This window comes from Camarhynchus parvulus, chromosome 24, assembly GCF_901933205.1.
Source record: "Camarhynchus parvulus chromosome 24, STF_HiC, whole genome shotgun sequence".
Classification (NCBI taxonomy): domain Eukaryota; kingdom Metazoa; phylum Chordata; class Aves; order Passeriformes; family Thraupidae; genus Camarhynchus; species Camarhynchus parvulus.
Genome location: NC_044594.1, coordinates 5,775,270 through 5,791,480, shown reverse-complemented (window position 1 = coordinate 5,791,480; position 16,211 = coordinate 5,775,270). Strand labels below are relative to the sequence as shown.

General features: G+C 52.5%; 2 protein-coding genes across 5 annotated transcripts; one reads left to right on the top strand and one right to left on the bottom strand.

The window, feature by feature from the left end:
- Window positions 1–88: 88 nt before the first annotated feature.
- FAM118B (family with sequence similarity 118 member B) lies at window positions 89–10,842 on the bottom strand. 4 transcript variants are annotated; one of them, XM_030964977.1, is made up of 9 exons: window positions 10,796–10,842; window positions 10,417–10,503; window positions 6,589–6,666; window positions 4,392–4,644; window positions 3,371–3,598; window positions 2,080–2,208; window positions 1,146–1,431; window positions 604–663; window positions 89–515 (listed from the first exon to the last, which is right to left on the bottom strand). In XM_030964977.1, the coding sequence occupies exons 3-9, from the start codon at window positions 6,657–6,659 to the stop codon at window positions 502–504; spliced, it is 1,041 nt and encodes a 346-aa protein (XP_030820837.1). In that variant the 5' UTR covers window positions 6,660–6,666; window positions 10,417–10,503; window positions 10,796–10,842; the 3' UTR covers window positions 89–501. The 4 variants fall into 4 exon arrangements, with proteins under 4 accessions (XP_030820837.1, XP_030820838.1, XP_030820839.1 ...); XM_030964978.1 differs by having other exon boundaries at window positions 10,417–10,448; window positions 10,796–10,828; XM_030964979.1 differs by lacking the exon at window positions 10,417–10,503 and having other exon boundaries at window positions 10,796–10,822.
- A 109-nt stretch (window positions 10,843–10,951) lies between these two features.
- Window positions 10,952–16,203, top strand: TIRAP (TIR domain containing adaptor protein). The gene is given in 7 exon segments (XM_030964985.1): window positions 10,952–11,192; window positions 14,169–14,252; window positions 14,725–14,825; window positions 14,990–15,044; window positions 15,317–15,502; window positions 15,505–15,924; window positions 16,065–16,203. Coding segments are annotated over 4 exon segments (657 nt in total). The 5' UTR covers window positions 10,952–11,192; window positions 14,169–14,252; window positions 14,725–14,825; window positions 14,990–15,037; the 3' UTR covers window positions 16,109–16,203.
- The last annotated feature ends 8 nt before the right edge of the window (window positions 16,204–16,211 follow it).

Here is a 16,211-nt window from a genome sequence, read left to right as displayed (position 1 = left end):
CAGGACCTGTTTCCTACTGGGTTTGGGGGAGAGGAACTCCCACCAGTGTGAGGTGTGAAAGGGCCTTTAAATGACACAGCAGCCAAAGTTCAGTGAGCAGGCCTTTAATACAACTTCAACATACAAAATACTGTACAGTAAAAAGACAGGACTAGAAAACTAGAGCTTCCAGTAAAAAAAAAAAAAGCTCAAGTTTCATTTTTAAATTGAAATACAGAATATAAAAGCACTAGGTGTGAAGTTAGAGGAGGCTGCAGCTCCCTCGGGGATACCGCGCTCCGCAGGCACACGCAGCCCCAGTAAAACCACAATTACTGTGTTAGACCAGCTGTTCATCCGTGGTGGCTCTGTCCTGGCCTCGTCCCTGCCGGAAGGGTCCTGGCTCGGTGCTGAACAGCAGTGGGACAGTGCTGGGCTCCGGCCTCCCTGAGGGCTGCTGGCCTGGCCTGGGCCTGTCCCAGGAGCCCCTGCCACAGCTCAGGGCCTGGGCACGGCTCAGGCTCAGGGGCTGCATCCTGTGTGGAAGCAAAGGCTGAAAATCTGCCTGGGACTCCGGGGAGCAACACAGGGTGAAGCCCCTTGGCTCCAGAGAGCCTGCCTTACCTTCTACCTCAGCGTGGGCAGCGGCAGAGCCGTTCAGCTGCTGCCCCTCCTTGGGCACACCTGGGGCAGAGCAGAGACCAGTCTCAGGTGGAGAGCCAGCTGCCCATGTGCTGGTTTCATACAGGCTTTCCTGGCTGGGTTAACCCTCAGAATGCCTGCCAGCAGGGCTCTGGCCAGTGAACTCACTTCCCCCCATTTTTATGATTTATTAGCAATACCTCTTTTATAAAAGCATTGGCTCAGGCTGAACAACACGAGGGTCAGTGATGCTAAATGCCCCTTCACTAAAAAGGGAACAAACAGCTGCACATGAAAAACAAAGTTTGCAGGCGTGGGAGGCAGCACAGCTGTCTAAACTGTTAAAACATAACAGTGTTTTCAGAAAAGTAACCCACAGATCCAGCTACACTTAGAGACACGTTTGCTTTTTAAAAAAAAAAGATTTCAGGAATCTCTAGATAGCATGGAGAACAGGGGCTACTACCCCTGTCTACTGTGCATGGTGCCAGCCAAGGGTCCCCCAGCCCAGCCCCTGGCCCTACCTGCTCGGCCCCGCATGGCAATCTCGCTTGTCAGCCGCTCAAAGTACTCAGGCAAGTCAGCGTAGTCGTCTCCGTAGGAAATCACTTTGATCCCTTTGTCCAGCATGTTCTCACGGAGCTTCTTGAACTCATCCACATCCCCCCTCCGCACCAGCATGAAGTGCTCCAAGTCTGACTTGTGCTTGACAGCCTCTAAAAACAGGGCCTGAAACGTGGTGTCATCAACTGTCCAACCACAGCCCAAGAAGAGGAAGGACTTATTTTCATACAGCTTCTGAATCTCTCGCTTTAAGAAAGGGAAAGATGTTGGTCAAGGTGAGCTTCATCCTCCCAAGAGACAGCACCTGCCCTATCCCTGGGGAGGATCTGCAGCAATGCCATCCTTCAGCAAGTGTGGGAGTGTGACTGTTTACAGGGGTCTTAGGATGAGGGAAGAGACGAGGATCTGACTTTATGTTTTAGAAGGCTTGATTTATTATTTTATGATATATATTATATTAAAACTATACTAAAAGAATAGAAAAAAAGGATTTCATCAGAAGGCTAGCTAAGAATAGAAAAAGAATGATAACAAAGGCTTGTGGCTCAGACAGAAAGTCTGAGCTAGCTGACTGTGATTGGCTATTAATTAGAAACAACTAACATGGGCCAATCAAAGATCTACCTGTTGCATTTCACAGCAGCAGATAATCATTGTTTATATTTTGTTCTTGAGGCTTCTCAGCTTCTCAGGAGGAAAAATCCTAAGGAAAGGATTTTTCATAAAAGATGTTTGTGCCATGGGAGGTGTTCCAGCACCTCAGCAGGCCAGGAATTCACCCTCCTATTTCCCATACCTAATGAATTCTCCCCCATCCTCTGAGCTCAGTCTAAGCCCAGCTGAGCTGTGCCCGGTGGCAGCTGCAGCTGCCCAGGCTGGCCCAGCGTGGCTCACCATGACCTCGGTGTTGCGCAGCACGTTCTGGTAGCCGGCCGGGTGCAGGACGATGCCGCTGGGGTTGGTGTAGACGCCGTGGATGTGCAGGACGCTGAGCTTCCTCTTCTCCTGCGCCCACTCCAGCACCTGCACAGCACAAACCCGCAGCAACGTCCGTCAGTGCATCACGTTGGCTACCACAGCACTGCTAAATGCAACATTTTGGGGAAGCATTCCAAAGAGGCTGCTTCTTCCTCATCTTCTCTCCTCCATCAGCCTCCACACCATGGCCTGCAGCCACAGCCTGGGGTGCTCGTTTGGGTCAACACTTCAGCTGACTGGTGAACGTAATGAGCAGACTGAATCAAAATGCGAGATTGACCAGAAAAAGGGGAAAAAACGACAAATTCTCTGTCAGCATGTTTCTCAAACCTACCAAGTTTTATTTTGTGGCCCCTACTGGCTCTGAGGGAGTTACCAGCTGAGCTGACCTCTATTTCAGACAGCTGCTTCTGAGGCTCTCGGTTTACTCCTGCAGACCTCAGCTCGTTTAAGCTTGCAATAATTAGAATGCTTACTTGTAACACTGTAAGTACTTCCAGCCATGTAGATTAAGAGGTCACGCAGGAAACGTGAAGCACAGAAATGAGAATGAAAAGAGAGCAAGGACTGCACAGAACACAGACATTGAGGGTGTTTAACATGCAAACAGAAGGATGAGATGCTCCCCACCAGAAAAACCTATGATGGAGAGATGAGGTGAGCAGGTGCAGAGTTCAGGGTTTCACAGCCTGACTGGGGCAGGAGGAGGGATTTTTGCATAAAGAGAGTAGCTCTGAGAGTGCAGCAGGAGGAGCCATTCCAGCCATTGCAGGAAGAGGACATGGGGCAAGAAGGGAGCCTCAAAGGCTGTAGCCCTGAACGCCCATCACAAAAAGCACTGAGCAGCACCTTATAAAAATAAAAAGTTCAGCTTTGCATCTTGCATGGAGTTTCTCATATGGGTTAGAAACACCAACCCGAGCCTTATGTGGAAGCAAGGCCAAGCCAGAAGTTTCAAGGACAGGGATCAAAGGAATAGCAGGCTTAAGGACTCCTCCTGAGCACTGGATGGCAGCCAGCAAACCAGCGTTCCAGAAAGGAGCATTCCTCCTCATTCCTCTGCTTGCTGCCCTGGGCAGTCAGAGCCTCTGCCTGGAGCTTGTCTGCCACCAGTTAAACCACTACAATCAGAAGGATGCCCTCAGGCACCATGAGAGCACATTCTGCACCACCACAGTCCCTGACAAAAGAAATAATCATCCTTTACCTTCTTTTCATCAGTCAGGTCAAGAGACTCAAGGTGCTTCCCCTGGTGTGCTGCATACAGCTCCAGCAGGTTATCAAAGTTTGTGGTTAACACAAGGGCCCCATTTTCCATCAAGTGAAGCACAGACTGAAGCAGCTGCTTCCCAGAATCTTCCATTTTGGATTCCAGGTCATCAAACACCTCGTATAAACAGTCCTTGAAAAAGGTTGAGCGAACGTTGCTTGTGCGCTGAGAAGGGGAGAAGATTGAGATCAGAGCCAGCCCTGTAACACCTCACACCAAATGACCCCATGAAAAACTGTCCACGTTTCCCCAACACCCTGCACAGCTCTGGGTCCTTGTGGGGCAAACACAGAGCCTTGGCTGCACCAGGGTGAGTGCTCTCCTTCAGTGTAGTTGTAGGATCACAGAATCCCAGACTGGTTTAGGTTGGGAAAGACCTTAAAGCCCACTCTGCCATCTCATCCCACTCTGTGCCATGGGCAGGGACACCTTTCACTATCCCAGGTTGCTCCAAACCCCTCCAGCCTGGCCTGGAACACTCTCAGGGATGGGGCAGACACAGCTCCTCTGGACAATCTCACCACCTTCACAAGGAAGAATTTCTTCCCAATATCCATCTAGCCCTGCCCTCTGGCTGTGTGAAGCCATTCCCCCTTGTCCTGTCACTCCAGGCCCTTGTCCACAGGCTTTCTCCATCTTTCTTGTCAGCTCCCTTCAGGTACTGCAAGGCCACAGTTAGGTCACCACTGAAGCCTTCTTCTCCAGGTTTAACAATCCCACTTCTCTCAGCCTTTCCTCATAGGAAGGTGCTCCATCCCTTTAATCATCTTGGTCCAAGTGAAATACCCAAAACCCACATCCACAGCAGGGTTATGTCTCAGGCACCTGGCACAGTAAGTGCACCTGTGGTTCCTTGTACACAGAGGAATTGTTGGGATGGGGCACCATTGCTGGAGAACCAATCTGGCTATTTCCAAAGGCCAAATCCTATGCTCAGGGCAGGTACAAGCACACTGACCGGAGACAGCTTCTGAATAAGGTCGTGGGCAACATGGACCAGGTTCTTGTCTTCATGAAGACACTTCTGGAACCGTTTGCTCTCCTCATCTTCCAGGAGATCAAAGTCAATAGCAGCATCCAGGAGGGCCTGAATCAGCCCCTTCCAGGACTTCAGCGCTGGGACCTGGGGAGCAACTGCAGCACTAATTCCTGTCCCAATCACCAAAACAAGTTCCCGAGGCTTCTTGGTTTTGAGACTTGGCAACAGCTTCCTGCAAAAGGAGAAAGGAGCACAGCTGGTACCACCATGAGGGGAAGGGTGTCTGGGGTAGTGGCACACGCAGACTGAGGGAGAGGGAGGTACCCTGTGCCTAAATTTTGAATTAAATATCCATTGGGGCTCTCTGATAAACAGAGCATGAGAGGAGCAGCTTGGTGTCCTTAAAGGACAGCAGGCAGCTGCATGGATCAGCAGCACAAATGCTCCCAATACAAGGTCCGTAATTACAACATTTTGGGAATCAAATCTGTTACCAGGATGGTTACTGGGGAAGTCAATGATGCCCTGGGGTGCTTCTGCAGCAAAGCTAATCCACTAAAATCTGGAATAAGGCAAGTCTATTAATAAAAGTTACATGGAGGGCTGGAGGGCATGGGAAAGGGGTGGTGAGCACGAGAGAATGAGACATACACACGCTCTGTGTCCTGAGATAAAACATGTGCAGGTCAGAAATGCGACCTGGTTTAAACAAGGTGCAGAACAGGGGCCTTGAGACAACAGCTCCACTTATCCCAGCACAGACAAAAGCAAGGAAGGCTTCCTCCTAGCTCTGCCCTGGAGTGGCCCAGCACCAGTTTGCTGAGGAACCCCCGCAGTTGACCAGCAATCCCTTCCCTGTGGTGCCTGCAATGTCAACAAGATGCTCAAGGCCAATTTTTTAGAATATCCCAGACGATACAGAGTCACATGAAAGGGCTGCAGGGCTGTGTTCTCCTTATTCCTCCTCCCCTCCTTCCTATTTTCCTGACTTTACACCTGCACAGAGCTTTTAAATGTGACCTTTATCATTTATTAAGCAGATGTGTTGCTCCTTGCCTTGCCTTGCCTGATGTCCAGCTGCTTTCTGCAGCGGGGACCTGCAGCAGCTTCCCAGGATTGGAGCAGCAGCCTGGGAAAGCAACTTGTATGGAAGAAATGGGCTTTATCAGCAAACACGTGATATTTAGCGAGCAGGGGAGAGGAAACCAACACCACACAGATGGAGCTGTGCATTCCCTCAGCCCCTGCCTATGAAAACAGACTTGTTAACCCTTTCCTCGAAGAGGGCTTCACTGTTACTGCTGATAAACAAGGTTTAATTTTAGGACTGCAAGCCTTTTGTGAGGAATAAATTAGTATTCAGGCTAATGAGCTAGTATAAAAACACTATTGGAAATACAGGGACTGAAATCCAAAATAATAACAAATACCCAAGTCTTAATGTCCTGCATGCCTGCCCTGCTGATAAATGTACTTATTCCTACCTTGATATCCTGAGCAAGGAAAAAATTACCTCCCAACGTCTCTTCTGCACATTCAAGGGTCACAGATCAACCTCGAGACCACACAGTACTATCCTGCAGCCCTCCAGAACTTGCAAATAAATCAAGCTAGTGGGAGACAATCCCCCCAGCTGAATTATCTACTTGTTCACAAGAACTTTTGAGCCTGCAGCAGCCAGTCTCAGTCTCTGACAGACAGAATTATCCACCAGTCAGATTACACTCACAGAACCGTAAGACCACCTACTTCTAAGTACAGGGAGCCTCAGAGTGAATTATTTAGCCTTTACATGCAGCTCAACCATACTAATTTGAGTAATTCTGTCCTCCTGGAAACCATCATCCAACTCAAGCAAAGAAGCACAACCACCATGTCTGACCTGACACTGTGAGTGAACAGGACCATGGAGGCAGGACAGCAAAATACAGCTTTGAGAGCAACCCCATCCCCTAGCTGAGGGTTAAAACCCCCAAAAAAGTACATTCTGGGTGTGAAGGTGTTTGTTCCACAAACAGCAGGAAAGCCCAGGGCACGGCCAGAAGCCAGCACACAGCTCTTGGATCAGGAAACAAAACAGCCGCGGTCGCCAGGGGTCACAATCTTTAAAGAACAATGCGAGGCAAAGGAAAAGGCTCTTGTTAGAACAAATTCACTGGAGCATAAGGAAACTTACCTGGGCTTTTTTGCAGGTGGCATTCCATCTTCCAACAATGTTTCCTTGCCCAGGCTCACCGTAGAAGCCATCCAGTTTCTGTAGCAGACAAATCACCAAAGCGCAGTCACTGCACATGGACACCACCACGACAACGAGGTTTTACAGATCCAGCTTTGCACAGGTGGATAAATCTCAGGTTTGTTATCGTTCCAAGATCACCTCTGGGCTGAGAATTGCATGTTTTTGTCTCTGAACTTTGTCCCACAGTCTCATCCTCTTCCTTAACCTTTTTACCATAAAATCCTTGGCTGTTTTTCCCAGGTGTGATTGCCTCAGCAAAACACACTTTGCCAGACCCTTTGCTCCACCTCAGCTGCTCGTTTTTCCCCGAGAGCCTGGATCTTGGAGCAGCACTCCCCCCTTCCCGACAAGGCCCGTCAGCAAACTTGCTGCTTGGGAAACAGTGGGAGGGAAGAGAAGACAAAGAGATTTTTGTTGGCTCCAAAAAGCCACGGAGAGCATTTCATTCCCTGGTGATGAGAGAAGGGTTTCCCAGCCCGCCATGAGTCTGCAAGCACTGGGAAATGACCTTAAAGCCCACGGGAAGGAAGTGTGGTTTGAGAACTCTTTCAACAGCCCGTCACATAAAACACAAAAGCTCTGCCAGCACGCAGTCCTCTCCCACTCTGCTTCTCCCAAATAAGTCTATGAAAAGGGAATGAAAAAGAACAGAACTGTGCACCCTCCTCTGCTTTTTCCTTGCCAATTGTAATGAAGAGACCATCAAAAACTCTGTCAGACAAGGGCTTTCGGCCAGAGGAAATGCTGAGGAAGGGCTGCTGACCCAAAATCACAGAGTTTTTGCAGGTTTTGCTATCTCAGAGAGATCTGAGGGTTTGTTCTAGAGATGACATGCTGTGATTGCTCCCTGGCAGCCCAGCAGGTGACAATGGCAGGTCTCTCCAGGTAAGACCTGCAGGTGTTGGCAAGGATCATGTGAGAAATCAGCCAGTATTCTAGGAAAGTACCACCTTTCAGTGCTGGATGATGAGAACAGGGCAAAGTGACACTGTCAGGTGCTCAGACACACTGTGTGTGGAGCCTTTACCCTCTGACCCCTTCAGAAAACTTCATACAATGGCATTATGGATTGGATTGGTTTGGGCTGGACAGGTCCTTAGAGCTCGTGTCGTTCCACCCCTCTGCCACGGGCAGGGACACTTTCCACCACCCTACCTTGCTCAATGATAAATCATTGTACCAACAGCAGAACACCTCAAAGAGCTCATTTTCACTACCTACCTCCTGAAACATTACTGAATATGTGCTGCTCATCACTCCAAATAATCACCTTTTTATCTTACTGGGCCTTACTGGAAGGCCCAGATTTTGTTTAAGTGTCAAAGGCCCTTAGCAAGTGAGAAATCTCCTGGTTTTCCCCCCTCTGTGCATGCCAGGCAGGGCTTCTCCATCACACACTCTTGTGAACATTGCACCCTGTATTTTTTCCAAGCCACACTCAGCCCAGGAGCTCAGTGCTGCTCTGACAATGAACCTCTTCAGCCTCATAACCTCTGAACACCTGCAACCTGTCAGGTGAAATATTTTGGGGGGGTTACATCTCCAAAGACCAAAGCAGTGACTCTCGGGAAGACAGGAGGACCTGCTGGACACAGATCTGTCAGATTCACCTCAAATCCCTGCTGAGTGAATGCAGCCAAGCACAACCAGGATTAAGGGGAAAAAAGCCCCTCTATTTCCTTCCCAGGAGGGTCCCATCTCTCCTTTTGGATTAGCTGATTTTTCTAGAAGGACAGGCTGCTTCCACAAAGCCAGCCAGATTTTATTTAGTGGTGCAAAGATGCTTTAGATAAGGCAGGGACTAACAAGAGATAACTGGAGTGTTTCAGAGGGAAATGTGAGCTGCTGCTGGTGCCAGGTCTGCCTCAGCCCCTGTGCAGAAGCAGAGCCACAGCCGAAGGTAAATCCTTCCTTGCTCTCTAAATTGGATATAATTTAAGCTTATAATTATCTTTGCATTGTGAATCATCAGCTGAGCCTCGAATATCAAGGTTGTTTGTAAACTCCCACCTAGAGCTCCCCTGTTTGCTTCCACCTGTCTCAGCACTGCTCCCATCTCGCTCACCCTGCACATTCCCATGCTATTAACAGCAGGAATGGAGCCATCAAATCAATTTTAAGTGCCTCTAAATGACATTTCAAAAGCAATTTTAAACTTAGGAAAAAACACCTTTTGGAATTATATTCACCTTGTAAGGTTTTCTGATATAATGACCTTCAACCTTCAAGTCTATTATTCAGTGCAGAGAGCCATAAAGGAACAAAAACCCCATTATAAATACAGCCTAGTTCCAAAAAAGTTATTACAGGTCTTAAAAAGAATTCATGGGGATTCAGCCAAGAAATAGAAACCTTCAGTTTTCAGTCCTGGGGAGAAACTCTGCTTGTTAGAGGGATGGATGGTGCTGGCACAGCTGAGGTAGCCAAAATGAAATGGAATTACCTCAGAGCATGACACTGCCATGGGAACAAACCACACCAAGTACTGCAGGCTCCCCTGGGAACACAGGTGCCATGGAGGAGAGGGAGCCACAGGCACTCAGAAGATAAGAAGTGTCTCTCCAGCCTTCTTCAGACATTGGGAACTTTCCAGCTATTTAGACTACAGGGAGCTGAAGACTGTAAACACAACTCCATGGATTCCTGGCTCAGCTGCCCCATTCCCCTGTCCCAGCCTTGTCCCCACCACTTTTAGCAGGGTTAAAAGAGACTCCCTGTGTGGGTTTGCTGCGTTCTCGTTCTCCCTCAACACCACAGAAATCCCTTAATTTATCCTAAAGCCTTCCAGACTTGAGCTTTAAACTGTGCCCAAGTCACCAAAACCAGAGAAACCCAACCACAGCATCTCCCTGTGTGACACAGACACATCCAGCTGCAGAAATGTTGGAAATGTGAAGGGGTATCCCGGGTAAAAGCAAACACCTGAACACCACGTGTGTCAAACGCAGGCCGAGGTTCACACAGGGTGTATATTTACAAAAACCTCTCTGCAGCTCTGCAAAACACAGCCACACCACACAGGCAACACCAGAGCCCAACCTGCAGAACCGAAATGGGGAATTAATGGAACATTTTCTCCCCCACCTCAAGGTGAAGCTGCTGCTGACACCATCTCCATGCTCAGCACCCAACACACAACTCAAGCTGTACGTGGATGTTTCAAATTGAAGCCAAGTGATCCAGCACCACGCTGGAAGATGGGTTCTTCCAGAAGAGCCCCCACAAATTCCCAAAAGAAACAAGTACAAACCTAGTGCTCATCCATTATTTTCAGCTTCTTTAAGTGCTGAGAACTGCCACCAGTGAAGATGTCATTCCCAGCTTCTCTTTCAATTCAGCACTCTAAGGTGTTGGGATAAGATAGTGTAAAAGCCACTTTGTTTCAGCTGAAAGTTGAGCTGTCCCTGGCCAATTCCCAAGCCTACCCCTCCACGTGGGAGCTGCACTGGAGCTGGATCAAAACCACCCTAGAAAAACACAGGCTCCAGAGACAATGGCACCGAGGACAAGCCCTGCTCCTGTCCAAGCCACAAAACCACAGGATTCAGCCTCCTTGGACGCGAGTCAAAACACACCAGAGGTTTTTATTCAACGCTGTGATTCTCCACGTGCTTCCCAATGGCTCCGTGAGCAAGGAGAGGCAGTGACACAGCAAAGCCTGCCGGAGCTCTGTATCCCACAGACCCCCAGTGGCTTTCCAGAACTGACTCTGCCAAGGGAAGCGGGGAGGGGGGGTCACACCTTCGGCTCTGCTCGAACCCTTACCTGTGCTCTCCGTTGTGCCCTCCTCGCTAAAGCTGCGGGAAAAGCAACAACACGGGCATTCAGCAGGCGGGGAGAACGCCGAGGCTCCTTTCCCACGGGGACACATCAATAAGAACGAGCTTTTATAGAGGGCGACGGCGGGGCCGAGTCTCGGCCGGGCCGCCCGCGGCTGCCGGAGGTCTCCCGGTCCCCCGGCGCGCCCCCGGCCCCGCCGGTGCCTGCGCTCCCCTCAGGCCGCTCCGTCCCCTCAGGCCGGCGGCCATGGGACCCCCCCCCCCGCTATGGCGGCCGCCGTCGCTATGGCAACCGCTCCCCCCCCGCTGTCTCCATGGCAACCGCGCCCTGCCCGCCCCCCGCCGCTGCCGCGCCCCGCACGCACCTGGCGCCGCGCGCGCCGCCCCATTGAGGAGACGCCGCCCCGCCCCGCGCCCGGCCACGCCCCGCCCCGCGGGACGACATTGCCCCGCCCCTTCCACTGCCACCGGCCGGCAGCGGAAGGGGCGGGGCCAGGCGTGGGAACGCGGCGACGCTCTCGCGGCGCTTTGCGAGCCTATAAAAAGCGCGGGCGCATGTGCGGCGCAGTGCTGGGCCGGAGGCGGCGCCGAGCCGGTTCGTCTATCCGTCTGTCAGTCCGTCCGTCCGTCCGTCCGTCCGTCCGGGCCGGGGCAGCGCCGTGCCGTGCCTGGTGGTATCCCCCTACCCCTCAGCGTCTTCTCCTCCGCCAGCTGCCGTTGCCTGGGTTCCTGTATGTGCGACCGCGTCTCCAGCCCTATGAGGTACACGCGGTGCCTGGGCCTGGACGGCCGCTATGATGCCTTCAGGCATACGTGTGGCGGAATTTGGGTATACTTAGAGCTTTTCAGGAGAAAAACTATTCTGTTTTCTGGGTAGCTGCGCAGTTTTGTATTGGCACTGTAAATGCAACGTTCATGGTGGTTTTATGGACAAAATTAGCCTTGTTTTCTCCCTTATTTTCTTATTTGACCCTGCTTTGCAGCACCTGGCCTTTGCTGTTTGTTAATTCCACAGGCAGTCCTGTAAACCACAGGCTCCGGAACTCCTGCTGCAGGGATTTCAGCGTGGTGCTGCTGCTGGGTCAAGGCACGCTGTGAATAGAGCTGTACCTGCTTAATTATTCCTTTTATAATGATTCTGTTATCGCTGAGGTGGAGTTTGGTGCAGATGGTGCTGCCTCGTGGGGTTTAGGGTTTGTGGGTTCCCCCTCACTCAGGTTCCCTCTCTGGGGTTTCCAGGTGGGGTGACTCACACAGGCAGGTGACTTGCCCTCCTCTGGGTCCTGTCCTCGGGTGAGCAGTTGTTTTTTGGGGTGGTGGCAGCAGTGCTGGGGCAGGGACTAATGGGAAATGGGTGCCAGTGGGATGAGTGGTGCTGGGCCCGTGGCTGGTGGTAGCCTGTGGGTCCCTGTGGGGCTCAGTGCCACTTGGCCTTGGGCTTTTTCCTTTGGGATTTGGTCACCAAGGGGCCAGCTGTGTCCCCTGCTTGGTGGAGAGAAAGGTAGCTGAGGTCTGGTCGAACCCAGTGTCTCTCAGGGAATTCATTGCATTTTTGGGCACAGGCTGCCCAGGTTCCTCTGGCTCTCAGCACCGTGTTTGAGGGTGGGCTGGGGCCCTGCAGGAGGATCCTGCCTGCTCCTGCACCCCAAGCTGCCTCCCAGGGCTCAGAGATGGCCTGGCTTGGGAAATCCTTGGGGATGGAGAAGTGTTTATGGCAAGGGGTCAAAGCCATCAGGGAGCCCCCCCATTTCACAAGGTTTTGTGTTTTGTGCTACTTTGTCCTGGTCTGTTTTGCTGGAGGTGGTGGGTGAGTAGACATGGAAACATCTGGAAGCCACAGCCAGGTGGTGGCATGGAGGAACATTGTGTCCAACAGGAGCTCTTTAAAGACCTGTGGGACACAGTGGTGGGGTGGGCATGGGGTCTCCAAAAGCCTGACAGGTGCTGGTGGGTTTTGGGGGAATCTCCTGACCTTCAGCTCTGCTTCCCAGGAGACTCCAAGGTTCCTGAGGGCGAGGAAGCAAACAGTAGTGTGCTGAGCAGGAGGTGGATTCAGTCCTGGGGCACAGCTGGCTCATGGTGGCATTGATAAAGGGGAGTCTTGACTGGCCCAGGGGTGTTGAGGTTAAATGGGGTGGGAGGATATTTTTGGGGGTCAGAGGACATAGGACTTTCCCTGAGGGGAATACTTCCCTTCAGGCATGGAGGTGTAGGGGTTGATGTCCCAGTCAGCTTGCAGGCAGATGGGGGGCACTGGGGTGTGTTTTGGGGGCAGGTGCAGTAGTCCTGAAACTGGGGTGATGGGCACAGGGCATCTCCATGAACACACTGAGATAGGTGAGCATGGCCATCTGCCAAGGCCAGGCCTTTAAAGGCCAGTGCTTGGAGCAACCTGGACTGCTGGAAGGGACTTGGAACAAGATGATCTTTAAGGTGCCTTCCAACCCAAATTCTTCTGGCATTCTGCAATTCTCCCTGCTGGGGTAGAGGAGAGGACCCACGTCGGTGGGTCCTGGCCCAGCTCCTGCAGGTTGGGGACCCCACAGCTGGAGCTGTGGTACTGTGCACGGTGGGCTGTGATGGCCACCACTCTGCTTCAGGGTTAACAGTGAGGGAGATGCTGACCCAGCTTTGTGCTCTGGTCCACCCTGGGTTCACTCTGGAGATGCTCCTGTGTCTGTGCCAGGGCCAGCTTCTCTGGGGATCTTTGCTGTTATCCAGGGTGAGGACTCACATGGGAGAGGGAGGGACACATTCAGTGCTGGGCTGGACCCCCAGGGCCCCTCTTCCTGGTGTCCCATTGGGTGTGGGACACCTCCTGGATCACCTTCACACTGAGCTGGGTCACCAACTTGGCCACAGTGACACTGCAGCAGCAGGTGGAAGGTTTGGTGTCTGCATCAGAGGTCCAGGCATTGTCCCCTGGGGAGGGAAGAAATGGGGAAATCTCCTGTGCCAGGAACAGCTTGTCAGGGAGCTGGATGGATATATGGACCCCAGAGACCTCCCAGATTCTTGGGGGATGGAACCAGGACTCACCTGGAGCTCATCTCTCACAGGACATTGAGGAGGACTGGTGGTTCCTCCTCAATACCCTGTGAGAGATGAGCTCCAGGTGAGTCCTGGTTCTGTCTCCCAAGGAGGAGGGGTTTGGAGGGGTTGAGGATGATGAGGAGATGAAGGCAGTGTCAGTTGTTGGCCACCACCAGCAGCATCAGGGGAACGAGACCTGGGGAAAGAGAAATACAGGGGGGATTTTGGGGTGAACAAAAATGACTTGTTAGGTAAATTTAACTCATAAAGTAAGTGTGAGTGGCAAAGGTGGACCTGTCTGTATTTAGTCAGGAAAGCAGGGAGGAGAACAGATCAGGGTGCTGGTGAGGGCTGGGCACTCTGACACCCATCAGTGACGGCATGGGGCGGATGTGGGAGGGAGGCCCCTGCCGGGGCTTGGCTTCCCCTCCCTGCAGTCCCAGCCCATTTACCCTGCCTGTGCTTTCACATTCCCCAGCAGAGGCTGGAGCTGCTGGCAGCTGGGGGCACCTGGGTGTTCAGGGAGCTGCTCCACTCTGTCCCTGGGGAAGCAGGTGGGTGCCCCTGCCCTCATTTCCACCCCAGGGTGGCTTCACTGGGAACCGCTCCTGGATGTGGCAGCTGCAAGGATGGATCAGCCTCACCATTCACTGCAGACCCCGTCAGACTGCAGAGTGAATATCCTACCTGTCCTTTCCCACCCAGGTAATCCCAGAAGATCTTTCTTTGCCAAACCCAGGGGCTGATGCATCCCCTTCCCTGCTCCGGTGCCGGACTCCTGCATTCCAGGTAAGATTCCTCCAACTTCCCCCACTGCTCACTGTCCATGCTCATTGTTCCTCACACTTGGGTTGTTGGTTGTCACGGAGTGGTGACTCTTGGGTACTGTGGTTTCCGTGGGTGTGCTGGGGTTTTGTGGGCATTTCCTGCAGTCCTGTGCTGTTTTTGGAGTAGGGGAAAGGCTTCAGCATGACGTGGGGTGTTTCATTTCGGAAGGGATGATGCCAGCAGTGGAAAACAGCAGCTGTTTGCCACATTGCTGTTCCTGGGTGTCTGCAGGGAGTGTCTGGGCTCCCTAAACCGTGCTGGCAGCACAGCGCACAGCTCAGGATGCTGTGAGCTGACAGGGAACAGACAGGAATGCCAGGGCAGGCAGCACCAAGGATGCACAGCTCTGGGCATCACCCACACTTCCTTTGGTTTGCCAGCAGCCAGTCCATCCCTGGTGATCCCAGCTGATTTCCCCTTCTCCTCTCCACAGGATCCTGTTCCCACTGATGGGAATGAGGGTTTCTCCTCCCCATTCTCTCTTAGCCTCGCTTGCTGCAGGTGTGTATCTCCAGTGGAGAGAGCCAGTAACAGGTAAATGTTCCTTCCCAGCACATTCTGGGGAGGCAGATGTGCTGGGGGTGATTTTGGGGCTGTAAGAGCACCCCAGAGGTGCAGATGCCTGGAACAGACCAGGCTAAGACCTGCCATGAATTAGTTCTTGCTCTCAGTTTTTTATTCCTCTTTTCTGCTCTCAGGAGAGGTGTCCTGCTGGCAATCAGTGGCTGAGCAGCGTGCTGCCCACTATGGCTGGTGAGTCTGGGAACAAAGCTGGCTCTGTCCCCTCCCTCACAGCATCCCTTCCCCAGCAGAACACCAGGGTGCCCATGGGCTGCTCCTCACGATGCCAACGCATTCAGGTGTTGGTGGCAGCTCAGTTTCAGGGACCAGGATGGTTTTGGGGTCAAGGTGAGATCTTACCCACCCCTTTCCATCTGGGGGCATCCTACAGATTGAATGATGCTGTGCTTGGGAAGTCCAGGGGGTGCTGAGCCCCCAAAACTGACTGTGACCTCGCTCTGCAGGTTGGTTTAGGAGGCTTCTGCACAAACCCAAGTCCAGCTCAGTGGAAAACCTCAAGTCCAGCCACTCTGCTTCACCCTCACCTTCCTCCTCCTCCTCATCCTCTGCCAAGAGCTCCAGCTCCTCTCCTGGCACGAGCCTGGCCACCAGCTCCATCTCCCTGTCGCCCGTGTCAGCAGTGGACATCAGCGCTCGGACAGTCCCCGGTGGGACAAGAGCTACGACGTCTGCATCTGCCACAGCGAGGGGGACGTGGAGCTGGTGTCGGAGCTGGTGTCCTACCTGGAGGGGCAGCCCGAGAGCTTCCGGTGCTTCCTGCAGCTGCGGGACGCGGTGGCGGGGGGCGCGGTGGTGACAGAGCTGTGCGACGCCGTGCAGAACAGCCACTGCTGGGTCATGCTCATAACCCCCGGCTTCCTGCAGGACCCCTGGTGCAGGTACCAGATGCACCAGGCCTTGGCCGAGGCTCCCATGGCCAACGGACGCACCATCCCAGTGCTGAAGGACGTGGATCGCAAGGATTATCCCAGGGAGCTGCGGAACATCTACTACATCTACATGGCCCTGAAGGAGAAGAGCTTCAGGCAGATCAGAGACACTGTCATGCGCTGTGAGTATCCTCTGGGATGCTGGTGAAATGTCAGTCCATTGGGGTGAGGACCATGGGAATGGACCAGATGCCATACATTTATTTAAAGTTGATGTTTAGAATAATTGTTTGCTAATGGAGCTCATCTGCTGTCCCTGCAGACCTCCAGGAACTGTGCCAGAGCTCCACAAAAAGCATGGAGTAGTGCTGGGAGCAGGCAGATGCATTCCCATGGGCATCATGGAGCTGTCGCCGTTGGATCTGGATGTTGGCATGTCCCATTGGACCTTGAGGTCAAACCTGAGCTG